Raw genomic sequence first — 23,113 nt, 5'->3', positions numbered from 1 at the left:
GAACAGCTGCCAGTTAGGCTGATGGGATAGATTTCGCTCGGCAGTTGTTCTAATGGAAGGCTTTGTTTGACTCAACACAGAGTGATTTAAGAACTTATTAGAGCAGGTAACTCAAATACGCTGTATTGATTATCACCTATGGCCTTATGTCTGCAAATCTTCCTAGGAGAAGAAAAATTGCTCAGCCTGTTGCTGTTAACACCTGACGGCCACAAGCCATGGAAGAGCAAATGAGTCTGGAGAGTAAATGAGTTTCTTTTGTGTGAGAAACCCAGCGGGTGGAGGTTTAGCTCAGCAGCCTTTCAGAGTGCATAAATTCATATGTTAAAATGAAAAGTGCATGGGACGTCTATGGATAGAGTAGGGATAATCGTTTCTGGGGTAAAAAGTAACTTTCACTTTTTCAGAGGTGTCTTGGGAACTTTGGACACCAAATGCATTTGTTTTAGCTTGGTCCTCTTTTAGTTGGTGAGCATTTTGGAGCAGACTGTTAGCACGTTTCCTCTGCACTGAATCAGCCACAACAGGTTCCTTGGCCACCGTGTGTAATTTATGTGCTGTTGTAACTGTAACACTAAAATACTGTAGGTCACAATACTTCAGCCATTCAGTAGTATAGTAGACAAGTGTAAAAACTGAAATCTTTAAATATTTTTCTCTTCTAGTTCAGTGTACATCCCTCCACCCGCAGGGTGAGTCATGTCGAGCCGATCTCTGTAAGCGAGGTTGCCACACAAAACCCACCTCGGAGTTAGATTAAAGGAGACCCAGCTCCTTTCCTCAGCGCTGCGTGCAGTGACGCAGCATCTGCGTCGAGGATGTGGAAGAGGAGAATCAGTGGTGGTGTGGGTGTAGCCATGAGTTGGGAGTTGGAGGGCTTGTCAGCAGGGCTGCGTCCTCCTGAGCTCGTGTGACTGGAATACAGAGCGAGCGAGGTTTGGGATGCATGTGGAGGTGTGTGCTGAAGGACTGTGGCTTGGAGCTCATCCAGGATTGAGGTCATTTTTCTAGTTTAAAAAAAATGTTATCCATTTTTGCACGAGGACAGGTGTATAATAAGACTTCAGTTCACTCTGCGTTACAGAGGAGCAGTTTCTGTGAACTTCAGCTCAGGATCTTTTCACCTCGCTCACATTTTGTGGGTCAGCCTGATACGATGCTGGACTAGACCTTCGCACTGTTTTTCTGAGTAGTTTTCATACGTTATACTTGTCTTTTAAAAAAGGGAATATCGGGCGTTTCTAAGCCAATCAGACAACACTGCTTTGTCCACGTACTTGTATGACCAGAATTTAAATTTACCTCGGTGTTTCTTATGGGTAACATGTCCTGACTTCTTCTTCTCTCACCTTTCTCTAGGCAAGCATGGGACCTTGCAGTTGATATTTGCCTTTCCCAGTTACCTACAATTATAGAGGAAGGAACTGCCTTTAGGGTAAGTTGGGTGATATCTTGAAATGTTGTGTGCCCAGTTTAACCCAGTATTTGAAACCTCAGTTCACTGCCTCACTTTTGCTTCTGGAGTCTTGAATTGTTGCAGTTTAAGGGTTTATGTTTTTGGAGAATTGTGAATGTCTTCTCACCTCACTTAGAGGAAGAGATTGAAAATCAACTTTCAGTTCTTTGCTGTTGTATGAGGTGTCTGATTGAGCCCACACCTATTGGTGAGGAGGAAACTCCTACCAGGAGAAATGATGCCTGAGACCTGACTGTTAAAATTTCAGGGCACTCATATTCCTTTGGCATTTCACGAGTGGAAACCTTTAAATAATAATTACTCTACAACCTCAGATACCTATTCTACCATGATGGTCTCTCTAATTTTACAGTAACATTCCTGCTTTTTATTTATGTTACCAAACTTCCAAAAGGTTTTCTGGTAGCACTGTGTGCTGCTGCAGGAGTGGAACTACCTCTGCAGAGCAGATAAATCTGCTGCTGTTCTGTCTGCTTCTCGTGTGGAAAAGATTAACCGGATTTCCCTAAGACCTTTTGTGATATCTTTTCCTCTTTCTCTACTCTTTCCTGCTCCTTTTTTTCCAAACACTTACAGTAGAGAATGCCAGCATATTTAGAGGGAATTGTATCAGGCCAGTCTTTGGAAAATTTTTATACATTGAAACCTCAAACAAATGTTTGCCAATTAAAAAGAATAGTTTTTGGAAACAATAAACTGCGAGTCCGTCGGTGCCAGAACTATTTGCTTCACTTTTTTTTTTATTTTTTCACCCAAACTCGCGTTCCCGTTCTCGCTCCCCCAGCACAGCCCCTTCTTTGCGGAGCAGCTGACGGCGTTCCAGGTGTGGCTGACCATGGGCGTGGAGAACCGCAACCCCCCGGAGCAGCTGCCCATCGTCCTGCAGGTGAGCGGCCGGGGGGGGGCTGGCGGCAGCTCGGCCGCGCTGGGGTTGCGTGTGCCTCTCCCTGCCCGCCAGCGCCGTGCGAGCAACCAGATGGCGTTTGGGTACATGAATTACGTGGGCTCCTTCAGGATTAATTAGAGCTGATGGCGTGTTTACTAGACCTGTGCAGATGAAGACAAAGTGCTTTGCTTCCCCCATACCTTCACTCGCCGCTATAGTCCGTTTGCAGCTTCAGCAGGATCAGGCTCTGCTGCCTCTTTTGCTCTGAAGTAGAAAGCACAGAGTAGCCCATCTTTGTTGTTGGCTCCTGTAGTATCTCCTCTTACGTGCCAGCTCTGTGAGGCAGAGATTTTATCTTCTCTCTGCTTTCAGAAAGTGGAACTTACTGCAGCGTAAATAGTTTGGAAATGGCTTCTTTATCTGTCTGGTACAGCCTGGAAAGTGTTCCCTTTAATGGGATGCTGAAATTGTGCTGCAAGAACATCGAAACAAGTCTCTGAAGACCATGCCTGGAAGGGATGTAGAGTTCTGGTAGACATTTGCTCAGCCTAGACAAACTTCATATGTGTAAAGGAGAAGTAAATCTAGGAGAAACATAACACCTCGCTTCAAATAATATTTTATGGCAAGGCACATATTACAGCTGTCATCTGCTCTTGCCCTCTCCTCCCCAGGAGTTTGTATTGACAGAAATATAAACCCTCGCCAAGGTAGCTGTGGTCTCTTCTCTACGAGGCAGCAAAAGTCTCTCTGTTTAAAGGAACATGGTTCCAGCCACTTGTACAAGGATATGTGATTTCTTTCACTAAATGTGAGAAGACTCGCCCTCCCTTTGTTAGCTACCAGCTTGTTTTGTGACTGACAGCACCATCAATCTTTGTAAGACCAAATCTTAATTTCCCCGAGCCTCCCACGCCGTGGGAGATCAGTTGGATAAGCAGAGGTATGGTTTATCTCTGTCACTGCGGTGGGAGAAGGCATCCATTTGGGAAGGGGGAATATAAAAACCTGAGAGAGACTGATGGCTTTTTTTTGGTTTTGAAAATAATGAAACGGAGCTTTTAAAATAAGACACAATTTGATTTGTTTAAAGGTTCTTGTGGGATGCTAGCAGTGTGGAGATGGGGGTTTGTATCTTCACCTGGAAATCCTTTTCAATTACATCCATTTTTTTTCCCAGCTAAGACAGAATTTGTGGATTTACTTGTTTTTTTCCAAAGGTCAGATGATAACAGCGTTGTCAAACCCGTGTGCCTCCCGTGTCAGCGTGAGCACCCTGCACCCGACGTGCTCCTGTCTGGTGTTTCAGCCCTGCCCTGGTTTCTGTTACTGCTTTAATCTCAGACAGCTGCCCCCGTTGTTCCTGTGCTGGGCATCTTTAAAGCACGTTGTTAATCGTGCCAAGTTCTGTAGTAAGTTTATGGAATAGGCTGGTGCCAACTAGGGCAGGATGACCAAAATCCTTTCTCTTATGACCTGTCCTGAGATCTGAGCTCCGATATTCAGAGGTGAAATGATGAGAGTAGTTAACACATCCTCCTGTCTTTTTCTTCTGGACTTTCTCTGCACAACATTAGTATCTTGTATCAGTCATCTGTAGTATGAGACATGAGCGAAGTAATTTAGTTATTCTTCAATATTAAATATGAAAAATAATTTAATTTGGGTATGCACTGTGGAAAAACACTGAGAAGGGGATGGAATTGGGAAGCTAAATCAAGGAGTCTCTTTCCCCGAGACCCATGCTGAGGGATGTTACTCAATTTAAACTGAGGATTAAACGTTGCATTCCAATATCTTACATCTATTAAGGAGATTAAGAACTGCAAGTCTGTCTCTTAATATTTCACACCAGGGTAGGTATAAGCCAGTAAACTACCACCTCATTATCGTTGTCAGACTCCGTTTTAATGAGATTTTTATTAACGACTAATGTGACCTTTTACTTCCCTCTTAAGTCTCTTACATCGATTTGCCAAGGAAAGCAAAGCCTCTTTTCTGCTTCTGAGCTGTTTTGAGTCATGGGAGGCCGGGCCTTTTCCTCGCCTTTGGATCCTTCCTGCAGACACAGTCGTGTTCCTGCTTTACTGGGGAAAGGCAGGATGAGAACACTTGAAATCCATAGGGGCTGCTTCCCTCTCGCAGAGCTGTGCTGCATGGGAGCCACTGCACTTGAGAGGAGAATGAGCAGAGAGAACAACTGGAGCAGTGACGTGGAGACGGAGGATAGCTGCATCCCTAGGAGAACGTTTGTGTGTGTCTGCAGGGTCCTCCCGAAGGGGAGCAGTGCCAGGAGGGGCACTAACCCACTGGTGAAGCTCTCAGCAGTCAGGGTTTGTCTTCCAGCTTCTCGTTCAGACCATCAAAGCCACGTAACGACCCCGAGGACCCTCACATTTGCTCTGCAGAACCGAGGGTGGTTGTTCCTTTCAGTAATAACCGTTGTCGCTCTCCTCTGCAGGTGCTGCTGAGCCAGGTCCACCGGCTGCGAGCTCTTGATTTGCTGGGAAGATTTTTGGACCTGGGTCCCTGGGCTGTTAGCTTGGTGCGTGGGTGTTGCATATTGTCTTGTAAAAGTCTAAGTTCTCTCAGTATAAACGATAAACACAAATGATGATTTATGGAAGGAAGATGTGGAAGATATTCCACAGATTTGACAAATGACCGGTGTGTTACGTGTCCGTGTGTGTGAAATGGAGCAAGCGTCCCGCAAAGAAAAGTGGTTCGTATTAATCATAAAGGCTGAGTAGCTGTTTGTTTGCCTTACAACAAAGAGGAGTTCACTGGGAATAGTTTAGTGTAAAATATTGTAAGGGACAAAACAGGAGGAGATATCCGGGACAAATAAGATTTGTTATGTAAAATAAATAACAAAAAAATAGCACATCTATTGTCATCTGCTCTCCCAGCTTACTGGCTGCAGCATTTTCTTCCTTTATGTATTTAGTCTCTGGATTTTATAAGCTCTTCTGAGGCGGCGGCTGCCTTCTGCATTTTGGAAAGTGGCTAGCACAGTGTGGATAATAAATAAGAATTAAACAGAGGAGTAGTTTAAAACACTCTTGTAAGTGGATCTATTTGTTGATAAAAGTGATGAAGACAAACCACCAGCTGGTCATGGAATAGCTCTGTGGTGGGACTTTTAGTGGTTTTCTTTACCTTCCTCCTCCATCTCAGCCAAGACTCCCTCCTGCATGCCTCTGCAGACAGCTCAGCCCTCAGTGGTAGGAAGAAATTATGCATTAAAGCTGATTTTAAGCCCCCTGGATTATAAACGTCTGCGAGGATCAAAGCGTAGCTGCAGGTCAGCCACGGTGGCCTTTGCTCTGGCTGTTACACGTGTTATAAACCTCGTTGGCTGTGACACTGGGGGCTGCTCCGCTGCTGGGGGTTGGGGGGGGGTAACCCCGGGAGCCCAGCGCTGCGGGTGCAATCCCCCACCACACGCTTTGGGAAGGGTATCAAGCACGGGGGGATTCCCAAAGATCTCACGGGATGTGTGTCCTCCTGGAGCGTAGTCTCTGATCCCACGGACAAGGCTTGGTAAAAAGCCTGGGTAAGGCGAGAGGCCTCTTTAATTTCCAGTGGGAAACCCGTAACGATTGAGCTTTTGCAACACATTTACTTGTGAGAGCAAAGGGCCCCATCTGAGGAGAGCACAACGGATCACGAAGCATAAAATAGCGCTGGCTGTAGCGGGTAGAAGCTGGTGGTAGATTAACTCTGAGTCTCCGTGAGCCAAATGAGTCTGAAAATACCTGGTGACATCCAAGATTAAAACGAGCAATAGACAAATGCTCAGGGATCCCCTCTTTACTAGAAACGTACGAAATTGTTTTCTACCAGATTTCTCATCTGTGTCGTTAACCGTGCTGAGCCGCTCCCGAGGGTTTGCTCTTCTCTCTCCTCCCCAGGCCCTGTCTGTTGGCATTTTCCCGTATGTGCTGAAGCTACTTCAAAGTTCAGCTCGTGAGCTGAGGCCGCTTCTTGTCTTCATCTGGGCCAAAATCCTGGCAGTGGACAGCGTAAGTACCGACCGTGGCTGTTTCTTTTGCGTTTCAGCAATGTGCTTTTTTTTTCCTTTTTTTTTTTTTCTTTATCCAGTTGCTTTAGACTTGAGGCTTTCAGCTGGAGACGAGCACAGGAGATCATTAATCTATTCCACTCACATGAAAGGTAGCTTCTGGAACTTTGTGAGTGGGAAACCCCCATGAAGGTGCCGACACTGGGGGGGTTGGTGCCCACCTCTTCATACCTCACGGGACGAGAGCACGTCTGCTCTGTCTGTTAATGCTGCAACGTCACATTAACATCTCGGAGTTCCTCAGTCGCCTTTGGCTCTAGGGTGCAGGTGCTTTAGGTAAAAGCCATCAGATCTCGCTGGTTGCATCTTCATTGGGGGAGATATTGCTGAAGGGGCTTAAAATGCGCTTGTGTCTCCTGTCGCGTGTTCCCAGGTGAGGGCGCGTGTGGAAACACTCATCCTCTCCCTCAATTTGTTCACTTTGGGTTGTTATCAGACTTGTTTTGTTCAGGACCATTCCTGTCAGTTGTCAAAACAGGCTGTGGGTGGTCTTCAGACACAGAATTTTTCTAGAAATAAATCAAAAGTGATGTTTGGTGACTTCAGCTTTTAAATTCTGCTCCAACTCTAATGCACGTGCTGGTGCGTTGAAGGTGGTTGGCATAGAAGAACCCCAGAAGACAGGTTATTCCCATTGTGGGTCCATGCTTCTGGTCTTCTCCACAATATTTTGGCACCTCTCGGGATGAGGTTTAAAAACTGAACCCTGATTTTTAAAGGTGGCCTTAGCCAGAGCTCTAGTGTTTGGGGTTTGAAATAAATACTTGAGCACGTAAGTAATTGCAGATAAATTTGTATACTCGCATATATGACTCTGTGGTTTGTGGGTGCAATTAGTTGAGCAATATAAAATTATTAGGAGTGGTGCGCACAGTTAATTGCAGGCGCGATTATAAGCTGATATGAAATTGTCTGAACTGCTTGTAGAAGTTGCATCTTGGCTATTTGGGGGTTTATTTTTGTTACATCCCTTCATTTCAGTACGGCGAATAATACCGAATTTGTTGGGATTCTTCCCCACTGTTGATGTAGCGTTGTCAGGTTTAGTTTTATAAATATATTTTCATTAACATCCTAAGAGGATTTTGGAAAGCAAAGAAAATGAAAACTATTCATCTTAAAGCTCCTTTTGAAAAGCCTGGGTTTGATGCATGCCTCTCCACGGCTGACGCTCCAGCCCCGGGTGTGTTTCGGAGTGGGCTCATGTATAATTTACACGGCGTGTCGTCCATCCGTCACTGTCCTGGTGGGGAAGCCACTCTGAGGGGGCTCTTTCCCCCTTGCCCCCTCCTGCCACTGCCGGTGTTGCTCCCTCCCACACTCGGGTTTATTGCCCCGCTCCTTAAATTTCATATTTGGATTTCTTTGTGCTGTTTCACTCATTAGCTCCACAAACAAGTGGTGCAAGTGAGAAGGGAGGAGAGGGCAACTCCGGCAGGGAAGTGCGGTGATGCTGCCGAGGGATCGTCATATCAGAAGCTAAAAGAATACTTTCTGGTCACATGCTGACTACCAGTACAGACGTGCCTTCTCCCTCCTCTGCTGACACAAGGTCTGGCCATGTACATTTGAAACAAATTGCGTTTCAAAGAAAGTTGAACAAACCCAGTATCGCAGCGTGTGTGTTGTGTGGTTTCCAAGTTCTCTGACGCTGCAGCCTGCTCCGTGTCCCTGACCCCCAGCATTTCCAGGGGGTGAAGTTATCTAAGCAAACCACAAGGCCAGGGTCTGCACGCTCCAGGGCAGGGACGGTCATTAGTGTTTTGGGTGATCTGGTGATGCAGCAGTTTGACCCGTGTGAGCCGTGGGGAGCACACTGCGCTGCACAGCAGGTGTGCCTGAGGATGAGCTAGAGAGGACTTGCCAGTGCCCTGGAGAGCAGAATATCCTGCTGAGAGAGTCTGTCTGTGTGGTCCCTCCCTCTCTTTGGGTGGGAGGCAGGAGGAAGCCTCCACGTGTCCGTTCAGACGATACCTTCGGTGAGCACGGTGTGCTGTGAAGAGTTGTGTTGTGTCATAAAAATGACAGGATAAATCAACAGTGTTACAGAAACATTGCACCTCAGACAGAATCGTGTGTGATGTGTGTGTGTCCCTAATAAACATTGGAATATTTAGATTAATCTGCTTTAATTCCATGTATAATCAGATGATTTTTCGTAGGCTGTTCATGGAGGACTCTGGTCACCTCTGCCTGGAGCCTGCTGGAGTATTTCTAGACCGAGCTGCACAGCGAGGGGTGGTTCAGAGTCGCCTGCTGGAGGGATCTGGCGGGCGTGGGTTGGTGTGGGAGTAGTGTTGTGTGCTGCCACATGGAGATGGCTGTAACACTTGCAAATAGGGTTTAGATCGAGAATTCACTACATGCTACATTGCTGATGTTTGGTAAACAGCACCTTCTAAACCTTAAATACTTGAATTTAAAGGGAAAAAAAAATCCCCCTACCTGCAATAAGGATTATAATTGGGAATTTAAGCAAGACCAAAAAAGCCTGTGCATTAACCAGTACTGAAAATGTGAATACTGCTAAAGTGGGACAGCAGAAAAGAGACCTTACCCCTGCAGAGAGCGGGCTGAAGACAACAGAAAGCAATTTTATGAGCAATTTCTCATATTTTTTAAAGCAATGGAGGGATGTAAATAGTAAGCTTACTTTCCAGATGTGTCCTGTTTTGGCAGGGTTGTGCCTGCCCTTTCTCATGATTAATACAAATATTCAAGTTAAGTGTTCCCTGAAGATGAGTTGGTGATGGTACCCGCCGGGGGGTGAGGGTTCCCTGGGCAGTGCGGTCGCCCAGGACACCCCTGAGCTGGGGCCGTGCTGCATTCCAGGAACCGGGGAGGTTTTTAGGGGTAAGTTACACAGCACATACGTTGTGTTAAGGAGAAAGAGGAGATCTGTGCTCTACTCTCTCCCCAGCACTGGGAACTTTGTATTTTATGTAAGTTCTGCACTTTCACACCCAGCCTGCAGCTTGTTTTGGTCATGTTGTCATTATTCACAAATGGGGCTGCCTATTCCCTGAGGAGGAGGTGTCACTGGTGCTGCTTTCCATATTGTTCGCAGGATCGAGGCAGGGAGGGTTTGACCAAATGTGCTGCTTTTATAGGAGCTGCCTCCCTCCCTCCCGCGAGCCTCAGGTGTCTGGGGAACAGTGGCAGCACAATAACTGCAGTGTGCAGAGGGGCAGCCTCCTCTGTGGTGGTGTCTGCTTGCCTGTGTTATAGCAAAGAGGTTGTTTTTTGTAAGGAGCAGAAGGTATTTGCACCGAGAATGAGAAGGGGGAAGGAAGGAAGCCTGGTTTTTGTGCAGCGTTAACACAGAAGTCAGGAAAGCCTCTCGTCGCTGCAGCCTGGCATCAATCCCTTCCCTCTGCTCTTTGGGCTGCCAAAACCAGCATCTTTACTCCCTTCAGCAATAAAATATTCTCTTGCATCTCTGTCTTGCCATCCCCTCTCCTTTGAACAATTAGCTTCCTCCTTCACCTTCTATGTCTGATAAAAAATGCATGATCCTGTCTCTGGCATGAAGCATACACTAGAACCACGGGGAGCGGCCGGCCAAGGCAGTATTTCCTCCCTGACGTTTCCCTGCCATAGTCTGTATTCTTTCGGTTTGACCCTCGTATGTCAACCTGAAGCCCAAGTTGGTACGTTAGCAAAACCATGGTGTGCTTCACTGCTGATACTGCCCCAGGAAAACCTGCGTTATTCTCCTTCCAGGCTTTTAACGATGGGGGAGTTGCTCTGCAGTTGTTGGTTGTGTGTAGTAGGCGATTTAATACGTGTTAGCACTTGACCAGATAATGCAGCAATTAGTCTCGTTTGGGTAGGGGAGTTGAAATCTTCTTGTCAAAATCTAGTCCCACCGAGGCAGGGGATTGGACAGAACATAATGAATATATAAAGCATGAATAATTCTGCACCGCACCCGTACAGATTTCCTGGTAATCGCTCAGTGATGGGGGCCCCTGGAAGAGAAACGTGTGCTGGGTTATCGAGGAGGGACTCGAGCCATCTGCAGCAGCCTGGGCCGGGCGCTCGCAGCCAGCAGTGCCCACGGACGTCCGCACATGCAGCACGAGCTGCTTGCTTGGCTCTTGGTAGCCAGCGTGTGACCATAGTGGCCTCTCAGAGGAAAGGTCGGGGCGCTTACCCCCTGCCTGGGGAATGTCACAGGGTCTTGCAGTAGTTGGGCAGATATCTGACTGTGCGAGGAGATAGTGAGCAGCAATTATCAGCAGCCCTGATCTATGGTGAGCTGATTGCCTTGACATGGGATTGGAAATCAAGTGGAGAATTAGACTAGGGGCTTTTAGAAGATGTAATCTTAAATAATTTTTATTCAGTTAAATGTATAAAAACAAAAACAAAATCTGATTTCTCCTTGGTTTTGCTTTTGGTGGCTCTCAAGTACCGATGAAGGTTTAATGTGGGACAGAGATGTCAAGTTTAACTCTTCTCCTAAGCAGGAGGTCCCATTTTCAGCTGCCGTTTCTGTTGTGTTGGAGGGTGGCGGAGGGTTCCCTGCTTTCACTGCTCTTCCCTGTCGGCCCTTCTCCTGCAGGATGTTTGGTTGCGGCCCCAATGCAGAGCTTGCACTTTATTTTGCTTCTCAAGTGAAAACAAGGTTTGAGAAAAATGATTGACATGAAATATTCATATGTCATTGGAGGAAAAAATATTTTTATGAATACTCATTGTGTTTTTCTTTGTCTCCTTTTTCAGTCATGCCAAGCTGACCTTGTGAAGGACAACGGTCACAAGTATTTCCTTTCAGTCCTGGCAGATCCCTATATGCCAGTAAGGACAAGTCATCTTTATTCAGACCCTTCTAGCGTTTGCTTACCTTGTCTTAGCTTATCTGCTGCTGTTCTGCTGCAGCTGGTGCTAAGGCAGGGCTGCCTCCCACCTCCATCAGTGACACCCACTGCTCTGCTGCAGAGTCACTGCTGAGCTGTGGAGTCAGTGCCCAGGGGAGTTACAATGGGTGACAGAGACAGCCAAACCAGTCGAGAATTTGCAAACTTATTTAAAGGTGCATAAGTGCAGATCACTCGGTGGTGATGCTGGGGCTCCTGGGGGCTGGGTGCAGAGGCAGTCTAGTTGCACTGTGACTTTCATATTCCCTCTGCAGAAGGTTTTTTTGGTTTTCTGTAACAGGGGTTTGTGTGCCTCCTCCAGAGCAATGTACAGAGGTTGGTTGGGGGGATCGTGTTGGCAGTCTGGTGAAGTGTCTCAGGTGTAACTAGTGACAGGGCTGGATGACAAGAAAATCCTAGCTTGCTTTCCCCTCTCTTGTTCCTTTAATGGGGTACAAACTGCACGTAGAATAATCTCATGTTTCAGAAAGCGTGGGATGTGGTTGTTCTCTGACTTGTTTTCTAGATAACAATTAGTTGTGTATTGTTTTAAGGCTGAACACAGGACGATGACGGCTTTTATCCTGGCTGTAATCGTTAACAACTACAACACTGGGCAGGTGAGTCCCAACATCCTTTTCCCTTTCATTCTCTCCTGCCTCTTCTCTGCATTGTGCCTTTACTTTGATAAAAGGGTCCTGGCCTGCCTTAAAGCACAGCCCTGAACTGGAAAACTGCAATAGAAGATTGCTTTACATGATTTTTGTGTGGATTGAAAGAAAAATTGACCTGGAGGTGTGACAGACATTCTGTATGTGGCAGCTGGCAGCGGAGGTTAAGGACACAAGTCACTCCCCGACTGCCCCTCCACTGCACTATGAAAGAAATAGTGCCTGGTTCCTGTCGAGTGGAAACTTGATGGCTGTGATAAAGTTCTTGGGAAGAGGGTATGTGGAATGAGCCATAAACCTTGGGGCTCTGACAGGTGCAAGGAGTATTTCCAATGAGGAAAAAACAGGCTTTATGTGTTATGGGAAGCGTTTCTAATGCTCAGCTATTTACCTAGCGATAGCAGCGGGTAGTTGACCTTCCCTTCGTGCTGCTTCCAAGTGGTGTTTTGTAACAAGATCAGTATATAACCACTGAATAATTATTTTCTCTTGATTTCCTGTCTATTTCAGAAATAATTTTCTTTTTTGATGATGAGGTGGGAAGCTGTCATCCAAAATAAATTGCATTGATTTGTGTTTTAGGAAGCTTGCCTTCAAGGAAACCTGATTGCTATTTGCCTGGAGCAGTTAAATGATCCCCATCCTCTTCTGCGTCAGTGGGTGGCCATTTGTTTGGGACGTATTTGGCAGAACTTTGACTCAGCCAGGTGGTGTGGTGTGAGAGACAGCGCTCACGAAAAGCTCTACAGTCTCCTCTCAGATCCAATCCCAGAGGTAAAAGTCCAGCTTTTTAAGTAAATGCCAGTGGAACTGGCAGAATTCTGGCAGAGGGCTACAGAAATACTTGCAAAACCAGGGCCTTCGAGAGCTTTGTGACTGTGTCTGGTTCAAAGAAAGATCTTATTGCTGGTTCTTCAAGGTGGTGCAAGTCATACAAACCCTGCAGGAGAAGTAACCAAAAAACCACAGGGGGAGTTCATACAGCCCCAGAGCCTGGGAATGTTGGCACTGGGGTTAGGAAACACCACGGTTTTGCTTACTTTCTTATCAGAAGCTTGTTAAAAATGTGGTCCCAAAACTAGCTGTTTGTTGCAAAAACCCCCTCTAGTCTTTTTGTCCAAGTATGAAAACTGCTCTCCTCCTGCTATGTGTGAAAGTACATCTTTGGATGTGTTTTACCTTTGTGACAAACTCTCCGAGAGAGAAGCGATTCTTGTGCAGAACCTGGCTGTGATTGACAGAGCCTGTCAGACCCCGGTGAAATTACAGCGCGTGTGGGAGAAGTAAGCCTGGAGATAAACACCATCGCTAACGTGCAGTGATTAAAGATTAGATTCCCCTTCACATTCAGGCTTTCTGTCCTGCACCCTCCACCTCCTTCCTCTGGCCCCACTTTCCCCTGTTTCTGAAGCAGTGTTTGTGCGGAGGGGGTGGCTGTCCTTGGGGCACCCCCCCACCTCTTTGGGCAGCACATATCCCCCCCATGTGCAGTCTCTGCCAAGACAAGCTGTAGGGTTACCGGGCCGTCTGATCCCTCTGTTCTTTGGGGGATCTGGCAAAGTTTTCCCTGATTTGAGCTGCTCTCTCTTCTCCTTTTCATTTTTCCATCACCTTCTATGTTTCTGTAAGCCCTTATCTGAAGACTGTGGTTCAGCACTCATTAAAGAGAGTCACATCCCAACAGTAACTCCCTGTGTACCTTATTCCTGTTAATTAATATTCTAGGCAACGTCAACTGGAAAAATCACCCATGGGAAGGTCACTGAGTATTCTGGGAAATTAAATATATTCCTGCACCTGTGAATACTTAAGACTCAGTGCTTTGCTGAGCCTGTTTTGGTTTTTACTCTCCATGGGCTTCTGTTTAGCCCTCACTATTTACCTGACACGGTAGTGCAGATTTCCAGAGATGCCATTTGTGGGGATAAAAAAAAAAATCCCACTGGCAAACTTTGGGCTGGAAACAAGAGGAAAATAATAATGAATGTTTGTGTCTCCCAGGTTCGCTGTGCTGCGGTCTTTGCACTGGGAACGTTTGTGGGCAACTCGGCTGAACGGACCGATCACTCCACCACCATCGATCACAACGTAGCCATGATGTTGGCCCAGCTCATCAACGACGGGAGCCCCATGGTTAGAAAGGTATGGGAGGGCTGGATCCGGGCTGATGAGCTCTGCACTGTGCTGCCCAGGGAGGCGGTGGAGTCACTATCTCTGAAGAGGTTTAAGAAAAGCCTGGACATGGCCCTTAGTGCCCTGGTCTAGTTGCCGTGGTGGTGTCAGGGCAATGGTTGGACTCGATGAGCCCAGAGGGCTCTTCCAACCTCATTGATTCTGTGCCTAATCAGAGCATGCTTATTTAATAGACTTTTCAATGACTTTGACTCATTTGGAAGTACCTGTTTCATCGTGAAGTCTTTTAGCTTCAGATCCTGCTGAGCAGCAGTACACACAAATGACACCACCAGGGAAAGCTGCAGCAGCAGCCTCCTGCTGGAGCCTCGGTGCAGGGTGGTCGCATTCTGGGATGCTCTTTTATCCACTCACCCTTTTCCGATGCACATATTACAACATTTCTTTTACTCTGCAATGTAGGAGCCTACTGACAGGAATAATGCAAGTGGGGTTTGTCATCGTGTCCGGGTGTTGACAAGATTGTTGTTCACATCAAAATGTTGCTGCTGTTCAGCAGTGGCCCTCTGCTTTAGCTCCTGTATTCCGCTAAGCAAATGTCTGAAATAGGAGTAACAACCTCAGGATTTTGTGGGAATTTTTGTATTCTGTTTTTTTTAGTTTAAAGAGAATGTGAAGACAGGGGTAAGGAAGGAGAGCAATTACACTGACGTCTTTTTCAGGTGCTCAAAACACTGAATTCTTGCTGGGCTGCTCTTCTACTGATGCTCTTCTGTTGATTACTGGTTTGATTGCAGTATTTTACATTGCAGGACCTCAGCTTTTAAATGAAATAGTAATGTGTTGCTAAAACCTGGAGTATGTGGCAGTCCTAGAGGAGGAAGAGGAGAGGGAGTAAGAGTGCTGTGGGGAGAACAGGAGAGCTCCGTTCAGTAGAAAGATCTTGCTGCTTTTGGAAACCACAAGGATGGATGACAGAGTGTTTCAGAGTAATTCTACAGGTTTTGGAGAACTACAGTTTCTGCTGCACCATTGTACATCAATAGTACATTAAATAGTTTTTGACATCCTGGATTGTTCTTGATGGGTGTACTTAGATGTCCTAATGCTTGTGTTTACTTGACTGGAACATCAGCACCCTGACAGTTGTCACCAGCATTGTGAGGATTAATTTTTGTTGTCTCGTTCCAGCATTTAATCAGTTTAATTCAAGAGAGAACTGCGTGTCACACTATGTGCTCTTTGAGATTCATAAATCTCTCTTTTGGAGATTAGTCCCCTGAACAGAGAACAGCAGCCAGAGCCAGCTCTCCACCTCTCCTGTTTGCTGTTTCCAAGTGCCTGGCAAGCGGTGCCTAATTGAGGGTCTGAGCTGCCCCTTCTCTACCCACCCTGCACAGTAATTCAGGTTCTCAGGTGGCAGCTATGAGAATAAGGGGACTGATGGTCCCTTGCAGGTAGGCAGCACTGTTCTCACAGCTGCTGGCAGTGCCAGGCAGTACAGGACTGCACGGCTCAGCGTAGGATTCAGACACCACGGCTCTGCCTGGAAGAGCTGAGCCATGTCCCCAGGGGCCTCTTGTCACATTCTGTTTCCTTCAGCTCAGAGCAAATGTAGGACAGGCTGTGGGACGAGAGCTCTGCTCCGTGCGTACGTGTGCGGCACGGGGAGGGCTCGGGCTGTGCCACGGAGGGCTGCGGGCACGGCTCCTGGGCACAGCTCGTGGCTGCTCTGCAGGAAGCGAGCTGCCAGTTTGGTGCTTTCTGTGATGCTGCTTCGGTTTGACAATATTGGGCAGAATCAGAGTGGTGGGAGCCTGTTCGGGTATAAAAAACTTGTGAAGAACTAGATTTGAAACAGAGTGCTCTGGCTTTCTTCAGCTCATCCCTGTGAGGTGGGGGGAAAATTATTAGTTGGATGGGCACCCAATAATATCAGCAATGACCATGTTGTTCTGTGTTTCCCTGTGGTCCGTTGTTTCTGACCCACATAACCATGAAATACCTGTTTCTTCTGCTCTTTCCGCAGGAGCTGGTGGTGGCTTTAAGTCACCTGGTGGTTCAGTACGAGAGCAACTTCTGCACCGTCGCCTTGCAGTTCATGGAAGAAGAGAAGAATTACCCTCTCCCTTCTCCAGCTGCCCCAGGTAGGTGCTTTGTGTTTGTGTGGGCAGGAGACGTATAGCCTTGAAAGCGCTTGGGAGCTTTTATTTAAGGAGTTTGCCCAACACAATGAAGTTCTTGCTGGCGGTGATACATCAAACAGCACTGTTGAGTGACATGGTGGGTAGCTCTAATGTCTGTTTAGCTCTATAATACATTGCAACATATAGAAATGCATCCTCTGCTGAGTCTCCATCCAAAACACAGCTATAGCTCACCAGTAGAGACTGAACACCCTGTCCAATTCAAAGGGTTTCCCTTCAGATCAAGACTGAAGCATATTTGTCAAGGCAGTACACAGGCTTACGAGGCTTTTTTTTTTTTTTTCCCCTGCTCAAATTATACCTGAAACGTCAGTGTCGTGTTGACCTGATGAGAAGCCTCACCACACAACAACGAACCAACCAGACTCTTGGCTACTGTAAAGCACCAGACAAGAAGCACTGAAGAACTTTATGCTCTGTGCCTGTGGTCCCATCCCTTTTGTTGTGTCTGGTGCTTTATGTGAGGAGTGAAAAGCCCGAGTGAAATTGTTGCTAACCTTGTATTTTCTTTAGATGTTAAGTGCTTTGGAAATCTTGAAGGATAATGGGACTGTTGCAATGGAAACTTGGAGACAAGAGCATGTGCTGTTGCTGCAGTGGGTAGTTTAATCTCCCTGTTGTCTGAATAACTAAATCAGACTGGAAAATAAGCTTCTCCCATTTGTCCTTTTTGCTTCAGGAAATAAACATTACGTGCATTTTATATAGTGCTTTTCCTTATCAAAAGAATCCTGAAGTGTTTATAAGTAGGATGCACTGGAAGCGTTGGCCCCACCACCATAATGCAGCCACCTCTGCAGTGAAATAAAATAAAATAAAATAGCTGTTCTGAAGCCGTGCTACTGTGTGTGTATTCAGGAATGAAAACTAGAAGGTTTGGGAAATTATAAGTATCCAGGTCATGGGTGAAATATGGGTTGAAACCAGGCCTGAAATTTGGTCAGGAAACCAGAATTTTCGTAACTCTCTATAATGAGAAAATTGACTGGATTTGTAATGAGCAGCAGCAGACAGAAGCCTGCAAATGCTGCCTGCTAAATGGCGTCTGCTGCAGCAGCGTGTCCTAGCACAGAGTCTGGGCAGCGGCCCAGCATCGGCCTGGAGAGAAGAGTCTTCGTGGCTCTCTGGGCAGTCTGCAGGCGCTGGCAAGGCTCAGCTCACCTGGTTTTATGGGATGTAACAAGATCACAGCCCAAACAGCAGAGACATATGGTCCTTGCTGATCATGTGCACAGAGGATCCTGTGTCATACCTCGTTCTGTTTTAGCCTAAGGGGCAATGACTAAATTCTGTTCACGTTGGTAGTATTTTGCTTATATATTTGCTGGGAAATAACCAGAAGGCTGTGATTGCTGTGGTTACATTTGGCATCCACAGAGGGTGGGAGTTTGACACCGGTGCGAGATGGCCCGTGTACGCCGAGGCTGCGGTCCGTCAGCTCCTACGGGAACATCCGGGCAGTTACCACAGCGAGGAACCTGAACAAGTCCTTGCAGAACCTCAGCCTGAACGAAGAATGTAAGAGACATTTCCAATTTCTGTTGTTTTTCTTTACCTTTTCTTTCCCTCACTTCTCCTGCAAGCTGGGAAACACCAAGTGCAAAACAACACGAGCTGAAACTAACATTTGAGCCCAGATTATCCAGCTGCCAGCTCCAAGGGCTTGGATGAGAAGCCTCCTCATAATTAGTTTCAATTTTCTGGTCATTAGTATTGATTTTTCTGAGTGTTTGGGGAGTAAAAAGGTGCCTTCCAATTTCCCAACATACAGGATTTTTAACTGAATCGTTTCTGACCCCTTGATGCTTACTCTTTATTTAAACATTGTGTTTAAAAGGGAACGGTGTGGATTTACCTACACCTTCACTGAGTGTTGTAAGGTTTAGAAAAGGACTGTTACGCCTGGGTGAAAACTCTTCTCTCACCAGTTCTTGTTCCGGCATCTGCCCCCTTTTCTTCCAGCAGCTGGCAGCTCTGTTGCGTTTTCTCCTGGGAATCTCAGCACCAGCAGCAGCGCCAGCAGCACCTTGGGCAGCCCCGAGAACGAAGAGTATATCCTGTCGTTTGAGACCATTGACAAGATGAGACGAGTCAGCTCTTACTCTTCTCTGAACTCACTAATAGGTGAGTAAAGACTCTCTTGCCGTTCCTTTGGTGTCCCCTTTCTTCACATGCTTGTGCCAGCTTTTGTGGGACGTTTGGATCTTAGCTCCGCCAGATCTTACTCCAACAGAACTTCCATGACACTAGAAATGCTTCTCTCGTGTTTGGTGAGGCTACGTGCAGAGCTGAGTCCCTCCTGCTCTGATGGAGGGCCTGGAAATGAGAGCTGCTGGCTCCAGCTGTGGTGGACAGCAGTTCTGTTAGGAATTGGAGCACAAAAATGTAGCTCATACAGGAATTTCACGTCCACTGTGGTTTCCTTGGCTGGAGGATGGAAGCGAGGACTCCCCACCCCGTGGACAGCAGCTGGGCACACTGGCACTAACTGCTTCCCCTGGTTGTTTTTCATGTGGTTTGTGTTTCTATACAGCACAGCCACTGTATTGTGTTACTCATCCAAGATGGCCTTACCTGGCTGATTGCCTGTGCAGGTTTGGGTGTACGTTGTTAAAACAGGACATAAAAAAGAAGAAACCCCAGGCTGTGTCTTAAAAGCAAAAAGACTGAGTATTTCATAGAAATCTGCTGTTGTGCAGCAAGTTCATGGGTGATCCCTCCAGTCCCCTCTCCGTTATTGATGTTACAGCTGTTTATCCAGGAGGCAGTTACAGCACTGAACTTTTTAACACCATTCAACAGCCTTTTTCCCTCCCAGCATCTGACTCTGGGTCACGTACAGAACTCTGCAGAGCAAAGTGCTGGAGCACAGAAGGAAGGGAAATTTTACTTGTATTTATGCAGCACGTGGCTGATTTGTGTGTAATGGATTATTTGCATTTCTTTTATAGAACAAAACTGGAATGTTTGTATTGAGCTAGTTCAGCTCAGTTGTTTTTCAAGTAACTTCCTCAGTCATGTCTGATTGCTACCATAGCATTGCTTTAAAAGCTGTAGTTTTTCAAACAATCCAAACCCATTTGGGGATGATAACACAGACAATGTGCAGAAGGACCTAGCTGTTGGAAGAGCCTCCTTCCAGGGAGCAGGGGAGGCAGCACGCAGCAGAGAAATGCTGGGGGAAGGCTCTGTATTTTTTTTGTAATCAGTAAATGTGCCCACATTTTTCCAGCCTTCAAAAATCCGTGGAAAAAGAGTGGTGTGACCCAGAGAGGAGTCCACCTGGGTGACAGGCTTACCTTGACTGAAGGAACATTTTGCTCTACTCTGTATTTTCTGGAAGAAGTAATGGTGACTCGGCTCTCCTGAGTTGAAACGTTCTGGGGTTGTAATTCCTGAGCCCCTGTGGCAGTTTAAAACCATATGTTCATTAGGAGCTTGAGCAATTAATTTGCTTTTGATTGTAGGTAATGAAATTGGATCTTCTAAAGCGTGACAGGAATGTTAGGAAATTTCTCTCTGTCTTAAGCTAGAACTTGAGTTTTCGTCACTTCTACGGGTGCAAACCGGTGTCTGCTGATGGCTTGTGCGTGTCTCACAAGAGCTTGACAGCACAGTTGGAAAAGAATCTAGCGATGAGCTGGAGCTGAGTGAGGGAGACCTAGGAAAACAAAAAGAGCAGTTCTCTGAAGCCTCCCTCATTCCTATTCAGTCGGAAGAGCTCGTATCCAGCTGGAAACGACAGAACTTATAGAAGTGTTTAAAATTCATAACTCACACAGAATCCCATTACCTTCAGCGTTTGCCTGCTGAAAGCCGGGCTTTTTTCATTGCTCCTGAAGAACCACCATCTCCCAGCCTGCTCTCTCCTGCTCCCCCAGGAAAGAGTTTGCTCCAGCCACCCTCAGTAGTGCGGCACAGCCAGCCCGGGCTCAGATTAACCCCTTTCTTTAAAGTTTTAGTGGGCAATAAAGTACTGCTGTACAGCTGGCCAGAGTGGGTAACTTAGAGAGGAGTCCACCCAGGTGATAGGCTTGTCTTCACTGAAGAAATGTTTTGCTCTACTCTCTCTCTTTTGGAAGAGGTCGTGGTAATTTGGCTCTGCAGTGATGACTCTGGCAAATATTTGAGACAGGCAGAGCAGCAGAAAGGATGCTTTGGGCGCAGGGGCAGACTCAAACCAAAGCAGAAGTCTAGTCTGTGATAATAAAAGTAGAAATTTTCAACCACAGTTTAATTCTGTGTTCCATACTCTGCATTCCCCAGGTTGATGCAGTGGTGTTCAGGGCTTTCTTCCTCTCTTGTGATTTTAGGAACATGGTGCTAGAGGGATTATTCTGGACCAGTCTATCCGCTTTACTGACGCTGAGGCGTCATACGATGTGCTTCTTCCCATAAACTTGGGGAAAACCTCTCCGTTCCTTCTTGTGCCATTTTACAAGCCACTTCTTAGCTACCTATAGCCCAAATCCCCCAGGCAGTGCCCCCCCAAATGCACCATGTACAGCTGTTTTCTGGCAGACTGTTCCTTGGCCAGACAGTCCTGTCTCCCAGAAGAGACGTTTGTTTCTGGGCAACATTTTCAAGCTGGCAAGAGGCAGTTTTTGGTTAGTCAACAAAGCCATCAGTTTGGATGGGAAGTCGAGCCTCACTGCTTTTTGTGTACAACTCGTCATTAATCTTGGTGTTCTGGAAATTTTTAGTCGAGTTTAGTGTTAAGATAGGAAAAGGGAAGGAATTAAGATGGGGATTTTGCATACTTTGAGGCTGATTGTTCATATCCAAACTGCATGATTGAAGTCCTTGTCCTACAGAGAGCGTTGCTGGAAAGATTATGTTAAGGAATGATCAAAGAAGGAGGAAAATAAATGTTGGAGAGATGAAATGCTGGGGAATAGTTCTCTTTTCCAGCAGGAGAGGCTGGGGGCAGAAAACTATTTGCCATGTCACAGGATCCATCCTGAAGAGCTGCCTCGAAGTAACACAGCAGGAGGTTACTGCAGCGAGGATGAGGAGAGCAAGAAATGTAGGTGGACAGTGAGCTGCAGCAGATAAGAGAGTGAGTGTTGGGACTCAGTATTTATAAATAGTAACGAAATACAGGAATCTGGGTGGTTTTGGGAAATGGAAGCTCGATGCAGAGGCTGGCCATGGTGGGCTGCTGTCATGTTGGCTGTGACAGCCCTGGTTGAGGGGAACATTCCCTGCTCTGAGGGAACATCTTTTTTCCTGATGAGCTGCTTCTGGTTTCTGTTAAAACATGAAAAAACTCGTGCTTTGCCATTTGAATCGCTGTCGGGGGTTGGAGCGTGCAGGAACCCCTTTGCATGGCGCCGTGCAAAGAGAGCAGCTTGCAGCCTGTCAGGTCTGTGCAAGAAGCGCTGATGCGCTGTTCCTCTAGGGAACAGGCTGCGTCCGCACTCCTCAAAGTAGAGTTCAGAGAGCGATGGGGATTTCAGATGTTCTCTTCATCCAAGCAGCTCTCACGGGACCTTCTGTGTCACTCATGGGAAGAGGAGAAACTGTGGGAGACACATTGACAAAGCAGGTGGGATTAGCGTTGGTGGGAAGCGGGTATCCGAGTCCTCAGGTACTGGTGGGCTGCACCTTCTTCTGGAGATCAAGGCTTAAAATCACTGCAGTGATTTTTACAGGGGATTAGAAAGAAGCCCTGGCAAAGCCTGGCAAATCAATAAGAATGAATAAAACCACGAGCATTCATTTTTGCATCCAGGGTGGTTCTACCCTTCATGTACTCTACCCTCAGTGTATCAGTCCCTTCCTCAGGGCCGCTGCGTGGTGCTGGCTGTTCAATTGCACTAAGAGTTCTGCATGTGCAAAGGAAATCAAAGTCGTCGGTAAAGGCAGGCAATTTATTTTTGACATTCTTAGTGGAGAGGAATCATTTTGTAAATGTAAATCTATACTGCAAGGTCCATTTAACTGGCTTTGAATCAGTCTGACTAATTACAGAGCTGTCTGCTTAGATTAACACCCCGTCCCCCTCGCTCAGCTCTTTGTTTGCATCTTGTGGATATTTTTTGCATTTTAGTCCATTACATGAAATCAAGCTGCTGTTCCTCCTGCCACCTCTGCTGCCTTCCATTATCCCAGTGCCTCGGTGCTCCGGTTTTTACAAGGAGCTATGTTAGATGTGTCACTGGATTGAATCAGTGCAATGAACACCACCAGCACGGGTGGAGGGGGGATGGCAGAAGAAAGGACCAGTCCTAGAGCACTAGCTCCGAGCCCAAGATGCCTTTGTAGAAATTCCCTCTGTTCTTTTCAAAGGCTGTCGAGTGAATGAGGAATTGCACTGGCACAGTTCTGTCTTAAATCTGTTTTTTTTGGTGATGCTTAGATGTATAAAAAAAATGTCATTGGGTTTTTTCTTTGTGACTGCGTCAGGAATGAGGTGGTTATGGAGACACTGGCCAATCTGATGGGTACCCTCTTGCTCTCCCCTTCTCTTCCTTTCCTTTTTCCTGTCTTTCAAGGGCTTTAAGGGAAATCAAGCCGTTTGCATTTCCCATCGGTCCTTATGTAACTTCTGCACAGGACCCAATGTAGGAGGTAGAGCTCTGAGCAGAGCTCAGACGACACGACCTGCCTAGCCGCTTCAGTGGCTGGGGCTTTTTCTCCTCCCACAGCTTGTAGCACTTTGTCTCTCTCCCTCTCTTGCTCTTTCTCCTGCCCCCTCTTCCTTTTCTTTCCCTGGTAATAGCAGCTTCCAGGATGGATGTGGCAACTGCAAAAAAACCCCAAACCTCAATGGTCAGAAGCCTGGAGAAGA

At 46.7% G+C, this 23,113-nt stretch overlaps 1 protein-coding gene across 3 annotated transcripts in view; it reads left to right on the top strand.

Annotated features, from left to right (window-relative positions):
* RPTOR (regulatory associated protein of MTOR complex 1) overlaps positions 1-23,113 on the top strand; it is a 132,069-nt gene that overhangs the window by 67,045 nt on the left and 41,911 nt on the right. For 2 of the 3 annotated variants that reach the window (XM_068413583.1, XM_068413582.1), the window contains exons 10-20: positions 1,360-1,435; positions 2,262-2,363; positions 4,825-4,908; positions 6,278-6,388; positions 11,176-11,250; positions 11,864-11,929; positions 12,563-12,754; positions 13,982-14,122; positions 16,143-16,260; positions 17,698-17,838; positions 18,286-18,444. In XM_068413583.1, coding sequence (XP_068269684.1) covers positions 1,360-1,435; positions 2,262-2,363; positions 4,825-4,908; positions 6,278-6,388; positions 11,176-11,250; positions 11,864-11,929; positions 12,563-12,754; positions 13,982-14,122; positions 16,143-16,260; positions 17,698-17,838; positions 18,286-18,444 — 1,265 coding nt within the window. Of the gene's footprint in view, positions 1-1,359; positions 1,436-2,261; positions 2,364-4,824; positions 4,909-6,277; positions 6,389-11,175; positions 11,251-11,863; positions 11,930-12,562; positions 12,755-13,981; positions 14,123-16,142; positions 16,261-17,697; positions 17,839-18,282; positions 18,445-23,113 lie in introns of all 3 variants that reach the window. The other variant, XM_068413581.1, reaches the window with a different exon arrangement.

This window comes from Nyctibius grandis, chromosome 15, assembly GCF_013368605.1.
Source record: "Nyctibius grandis isolate bNycGra1 chromosome 15, bNycGra1.pri, whole genome shotgun sequence".
In the NCBI taxonomy this organism is placed as follows: Eukaryota; Metazoa; Chordata; class Aves; order Nyctibiiformes; family Nyctibiidae; genus Nyctibius; species Nyctibius grandis.
This window is presented reverse-complemented; position numbering and strand designations above follow the sequence as displayed.